Source organism: Octopus sinensis, unplaced genomic scaffold (genome assembly GCF_006345805.1).
Source record: "Octopus sinensis unplaced genomic scaffold, ASM634580v1 Contig18737, whole genome shotgun sequence".
NCBI classification, from domain to species: domain Eukaryota; kingdom Metazoa; phylum Mollusca; class Cephalopoda; order Octopoda; family Octopodidae; genus Octopus; species Octopus sinensis.
The window spans coordinates 103967-111061 of NW_021835989.1; the positions used below are offsets into that span (position 1 = coordinate 103967).

General features: G+C 37.1%; 1 protein-coding gene across 1 annotated transcript; it reads left to right on the top strand.

Annotated features, from left to right (window-relative positions):
• The first annotated feature begins 4831 nt into the window (after nt 1-4831).
• On the top strand, nt 4832-6849 carry LOC115231558 (GPN-loop GTPase 3-like). The gene is made up of 2 exons (XM_029801555.1): nt 4832-5290; nt 6670-6849. Exons 1-2 carry the CDS (start codon nt 4832-4834, stop codon nt 6847-6849), a joined length of 639 nt encoding a protein of 212 aa, XP_029657415.1.
• The last annotated feature ends 246 nt before the right edge of the window (nt 6850-7095 follow it).

Here is a 7095-nt window from a genome sequence, read left to right on the forward strand (position 1 = left end):
AATTTCCAAATTCCTGTTTTTCAATAAAAAAAGAAATTACACTCCGTGGAGGGGAGTATCGACAAGTCGGGGACCGAGGACTCCACGGAATGACTCCTCCGTTATTACTCTCACCGGGATGGTCACCGGCGGACAGACAGACCTGGAATATTATTAGCTCAATATACAGTTCCTTTTCGATTAGGGAAAGTGACTGTGGATTGAGACAGGTCTTATCGACAGGGCAAAGTACGTGGTCTAATATATACCACAAAACAAACCAATTTGATCCAATCGAACATAAACTAACATGTATGCAGTCGAATTCCACCTGGAAGGAGTCTTTACTCCAAAATTAGCATCAATTGCGTCACTTTCATCACACGAACAAACTGTGTCGTCGTCAAATTTGAGCCACTGGAATGAATCAGGACAAATACTACCGAATGGTCACACTGAGGACTGACATATGCTATGTAATGACCAAAGTTCGGGTCTCCGATATGAACAACGACTGTTTGCAGAACATAAATGGCAGGAGATTCCCCCGGAGACTGTAAATAAGTATCCAGATTGATAGTTCTATAAAACTTAAAGCTATACATATATATGTAAGCAGTACATATCATGTATTTTGACATTAGTGCACTTGTATGGGTCGAATGCCACTCTAAGCAAATGAATGTGCAGAACAGGCGGGAATGACTGGAAGACCACTCCCTTTTCTGCATCCTGAAGTCCCATTTCGCCAGCATTGTATTTATTCTCACCACACAAACTGGTTGTGGATACATACTCGTCAAATGAGGCATATACTGAAGAGTCACTCACATAACTAACTGTCCTCAAATCCTCTCACTGTAAGCTGCACATCGTAATAGCTCTCTGTCCTCGATGACTCATAATCCACGTTTATACACTTTATATAAGACTACGACATTAGGAATTATCATAACAGTCATTTTTCCTTCAAATAATCTTGTCACATGATTCTCCATCTCCGTCTCCTTCATTTTATTTTCAATATTGTCTAGTAACACTCTGCAGAACTCCTGGGAGTCGTGCTGGACTGTGGCATCCAAGGCATTCCACCCGAAGGACTCGGTCAAGTTTGTAGTGCTCACTGGCACAGAGGAATGTTGCAAAAGATAAAACAGACGCTGAACTGCCAGAGGAATTCGACTCGAAGACAAAGACGGATTGCAAGGGATAGAATAAACAGCCTATTTTGTTGTCGACTGGAAATACCTTTCTAAACGAGTTTGTGAAGTAAAGGGACTGGATTACTGAGTTTATATAACATGTGGATCCTTCGTTTATCATTCCTGTGTATCCTGTCTCAGTTTTGGAGACATATCTCACAAATCAAAGGAATATTCTACCTGGTATAATTATAAGGGACATCTGCTTTGATATCCAGTCTAATTGTGAGACATTTGTTCGATAGATCCTGAAATGTTGAGAAATACTCACTTTGAATCGAATTGGCTGTGTACGAGTCCATTCTCGAAACGAGGGCCCAAAAACATTGTCAAATTCTATAATTTGGCCAATCAAGGTCATACCCATAGGCTTATGTGTGTTTTTGTAGTTTAAGATAGTCAATTCCCCCTGTGCACGACACGACCAGCAGCTGCAAATAGATATGGCATATTTTACTGTGGATAGTCTTTATCTACGTCACAAAGCACATAGAATGTGACATATTTCACGTCTGAGACTGTTTTTACTGAAATAGCCAGGGACCTATTTTGAGTGGAAATACTTACCAGCTGACACAGTATATTGTTAGACATGTTCGGTTCTTTACTTTGGATTTGATGGTGTCAATATTTTCGAAATCGCAAATAAGGGATTTTGTGTTTATACTTTCGGATTGAGAAATTGACATTTACAACAGAAATACTAAAATATTTATTGTTTATTTTTATTTAATAATATTTAAAACATAGTTATTTTTAAATGTTTTTAGTCAAAAATAAAAATAAACAATTAAAAATGAAATGAAATAACGTCTAGAAAATAAAAAATACAATTTACAAGTGGATGAATGAGCTCTTTGATTATACAAAAATACGACCTTTCAAATGTTTTTATGCACTATTTTTTATCATCCGAAACCATCAATTTGGATAAACTTTTTTTAGGAATTGCAATTCCGTGTACCAATTTAAGAGTCAATAAATATTAGGAAATTAGGAATCGCCATTTGGATAAACTCCTTGTGATTGATTAAATTGTACAACTATCCCCTGTTCGGCTTTCCATAAATTTGAGTAATTTTAAATTATTTACATAAACCAGAAATGTGAATTCAATCTGAAACCTCTCACTCAGTACATCCGCAAAAATATGACCTACGTTGTCATATTTTGCAATTGTCAGCATTTCCTGTGTGTTGTTTGAGGAAATAACAAGCTTTTAATCAGATAAAAATCTTGAAGATTGAGCTTTCGCTCTATTAATACGAATTTTTTGGCTTTCTTTTTTAGTTTATACTTCCGACAAGCTGATATATTCAGTTCTTGCCTTTCGAGAATGGATTTTATTATGTTGTACTCTTGAGTAGTTTTTATGATAACTTTGTTAGGCATCAGAACAACGTGTTTAGTGAGAAAGTTTATTGCTTTTATAGTCAAAAATTATGGTATGCCAGCAAAAATTAGTGTAAATCTTTTATAAAATACTTTTACTAATAATAATAATTCGTAGGATTAATCTCTATTAATGGACTCGTGGAAAGATCACCGTGCCAAGATGAGGTCCCTGGTCGAGTGCATCGGGATCACGTGACTTTTGTTTGACTCTTATCGTGGTCTTGGTTGTTAAATAAATAAAAATCTCTAGCTTGTAGGTGCCTGGCTGTCCTCAGAGCGCTTCCATAAGTCCATAATCCCCACCAAACTAACTATTAGGAGCAATAGGTATAGATGGTCCGGAGAGGAGACCAATAGCCGGATTCATCAATTATGAGGAAATGTCCAGAACGAAGTTGTGCCAGAGATGTTCTCGTTTTGCGAAGACTCCGAGTCGTCCTCCAGAGGAGGAGAGTCTTCTAGCAGTTTGTTCCAGGCAAGTTTTCGAATAGCCTTGGTGGAGACATGGTCGTGCTTTGTCCTCGATTGACAGTTCACGGGTTAGAATGGTGGGTACTACGGCTGTTTAGGGTGAGGAAATGACATGGGTGGTCTGGCCGCACTGACGAATTGCAGGTTACGCATGCAAAGGTGATCTTCCACAGGGAGAATGGTGGTTTCTCAGTGGAGATGGTCGGTCCTGACATATTGTTTATAGATTATTCTTAGCGTTTCTTTGTCTTGACCGAAGGAGGATCCGGCGGAGGGCATTCCTCTTTTTCTTTACTTTTTTGATTATGTGGTCAACATGAGAGGAGAAGGTAAGACATTGGTCGTAGATCACTCCCAAGATTTTCAACTCTGGATGCTGGTCTAGTTGGCGACGGTCACTAGTGAACAACGTAACACTGGACTTGGAGGGAGAGGGTGAGAGGTGGTTTGTAGGCGTGTGGAAGCAGTTTTAAATGTTCTTGTCCCGACCCGCAAAGACCAAATCATCAGCATAAGACATGATCAAAATGTCTTCCAGTTTAGGTAAACTGCTCAGATAGAGGTTAACCAAACCGGGAGAGGGCCGATCCTTGCGGGACTCCATTCGGTAAGTATCGCACGTGCGACGTCCTCGATATGAACAAAGTGCGACCCATTCTGCCTGATATGAACGACTTGAGCCATTTTTGAATCATTGGAGGAATTCTCGTCGTTGTAATCTTGTTTGAAAGAACATGACAAAAAGTCTTGTCGAAGGCTTTTGAGATGTAGATCGAAGCCAGAATTGTGCGAAGTGGTGGTTTCTTGTTGTTAAAACCATCCGCAATGAAGTCCGTTCGGCCCAAGATTTTTTAGATGATGAATGCATATTCCGTCAGGGCCTTTCGCCGGCGAATTCCTGGCATTCAAGATTATGTCCAACCAGTCTATCAGGAGAGACGTTTGGTGACGGAAGAGATTCAATATGCGTACACGATTTGATCTGCCCATGTTGGTCTGACAGTTAGAGCTGTAGTGAGACATGATGTCATCCGCTTGTTCTCGAAATGACTTCGAGCGGAGGCGTTTATTTATCCCAGATTCGCGAGTGGAAGAGTGTAAAAGGTCTGTCAGGAAGAAATAAATGCGTTCCAAAATTCAGTTGCTCCTTTGTGCAAAGAGGTTTTGCCCCACGGATGAATCCTTTGGGAATGTATTTTCGGTCTGCAGCGTTTTAAAATTTAGGACTGAGAAGTTTGAGAAATACTGATCAGTTTCTTGTTGGAATTTCGTCTTGACTAAAATATTGTTCTCTAATTTTTTTAATTTGGAATTATTTTATTATTAAAAATAATTAATAAACTAATTCAAAAACATGGTCTTGTATGGTCAGTTAGTGGTCGGTCCGGCAGGATCTGGAAAAGTAAATATATAGTCATAACCTATCAGTCTAGTTACTGTAGTTTAATGGAAAAACACTTCCAGGCATGTCGTCGTCAAATTCACATTGTCAACCTCGATCCAGCTGCTGAAAACTTTGACTATAACGTTTCCGTTGACATCCGAGAACTAGTCCACGTCGATGATGTAATTGACGACCCTTGTCTGAATCTCGGACCCAATGGAGCCTTAATATACTCAATCAAGTTTTAATCAAATTGATGACACCTAAGCTTTCTATTAAAAAATTTTTCATGGCTGGAGGATCAACTGGTTGATGAAGCCTATTATCTGTTTGACTGTCCAGGAATGTCCTCTCTGTCTTATCTTTAGGCCAAATTGAGTTATACACTCACGTGCCAGTCATGAGAAAGATTGCCGAGAAACTTGCTTCTATGGATTTTTGTCTGTGTTCTGTTTTTTTACTCGATTCACAATTTTTGGTGGATGATTCAAAGTTTGTGATGGCAGTGCTGACTTCTCTGTCGTCTTTGATGATGTTAGCTCTGCCACATGTGACTGTTCTTACCAAAGTGGACCTGATCTCTAAAAATGATCGAGACAAATTGGAAAAGTTGGAATTTTTTAGATTTAATAGATTTTTGGAACCTGACTTGTGGCCTTGGCTGAACTGCGGAAAGTCGAGGGACTATAAGGGACTTACGAGTAGTCTTGCCTCTGTGGTGGATGACTACGGGATGATTCAGTTTATTATGTTGGACAGTACTGATGAAACTAGTACCATGAATGTGGCCACAACTATCGACATGGTCCTTCAGTATAATCCAGAACATAAAGAAATGGTTGCCTTGAGATTTTTATTCGTAGGAAGAGGACTGACTTGATATTTATTTTTGATTTTTTATTGAATTTGATTTCTTTTTTTATTTAAATCGGAAATTTTCTTTTGATTAGAAGATTTTAAGAATTGGTGATTACAGAGGTCATTTATTGCTGATTAGAATATTTAGTAGGAATAAGAAAACTAAAGTCAATATGGTAATATTTGGGATAATCAGATCATCAAATAACAAATTTCGAATTATAATGTGACCAGTTTTAATGAAAGTAGATACCATTAATTAAAAAATTATTTCATTACATATGCATTTTTAATCCCCAAAGGAGTTGTATAACACGAAGATATTGTATAATTAGATTTTAATGAGCCTGAAATTTGCTTATTTCGTAACCATACATTGATTGTGTTTTAAGAGCGAAAGTTGCTAGTGATTTCCTTTCTAGCATGTCCTTTGTATTTCTTACGAGACTGGAGGTTCCTTTTTATGACTTCAATTTTTCTTGTTGTTGTTTGCATCCACTAACTATTGTATATTTTGTTTGCTTAACGTTAATTTTTAGGAATGATTTTTTAAATGTATTGGCCAGTTTATCGACAATACCTTCTAATTGGTGGTCTGTTGTCCTGAAATCTATATTATCTGCCTAGATGACTTTTTTTGTATGCCTGGGAATATTATTCCTGGTCTCTCGTAGGATTTTCTCCAGATATGCTACGATCAAAACCGAAGATAAGGCATTTTCTTGGGGGTACCCTTGTTTGTTTTAAATACTCTGGATTTCTGTTTTTCCAACTGAATAAATAATTGAGTGGATAGTAAATAACGAATTATTCGATGCAATTGGCCTCAAGTAGTGGTGCTAATATTTGTAACACCGTGACTCTGCTGATTAAATCAAATGCTTTAGATAGGTTGATTCTTATTATGTGATACTCCTCTTTATATTTTTAACATACTGCACACATTCATTTGTGGCTCCAAACGGGATTAGAATTTGATCTTCCAGAGAGAAATCCACTTTGAATAGCTCCAATAAATCCATTAGTAGTGCTTTTATTTTTTCCAGGACGATTAGCTATAAGATTTTGCCCAGTGATTTGTGTATTACAATTGATACGTCGATCCTTCTGTAAATGAGAAAGGTGATCTATTTGAGGGTAGTGAATTCCTTTAAAGGTTTTGGGATTTGTCCCAATCATGTGATTAGCCGCTGCTTTTATTTGTTTACGGGTTTATTCCATTAAGTTCAAAACTGTAGGTTGATATTAATTGGTTCTAACTTGTGTTATTTTAGCAAAATAGTTAGTTCTGTAGATAGGATCGTTTCTTGAAAGTTCGACTGTGTACCTAATTTCTTTTTGTCTGTTTTTGAATCGGTTAATACAAAATCTCCTCTTTAGAAGAAGAATATCAGTAGTTTATGGTCACTCGATGTGAGCGTTCCTTCATATTTTTGTACATCTGAGTATAAAGCTTTTTATGATTCTCGACACAAAAGTAGTCAATTAAATCAAGACCTAACATTGATTAAAAAAGGTCTGACATTGGCAAACAAATTTATGCAGATAAGGAAACTATAAAGGAACAAAGAGAACTAAAAGCGATTAACAAAACGCATCCAGGAAAGTGGCACAAGCGAGATAACTTCGCAAAAGCTGTTTGCATGTACTTATTAATGATAATTACAAATATCAACAAATAATCAGAATAGTTGCTGTTTTAAAGTAATTATTAATCAATAGAGATTATTGAAGTGGTTCGATTTTCAATTTATATGTAGGATTTATAATTTTATCAATATATTTTTCTAAGCGAATAAAATTAGG

Coding starts and splice junctions, on each gene's coding strand:
- LOC115231558 (XM_029801555.1), top strand. CDS start 4,832: ATGAGAAAGATTGCCGAGAAACTTGCTTCTATGGATTTTTGTCTGTGT. Junction 5,291..6,669: donor TTGCCTTGAGATTTTTATTC/GTAGGAAGAGGA, acceptor TCTCCTCTTTAG/AAGAAGAATATCAGTAGTTT.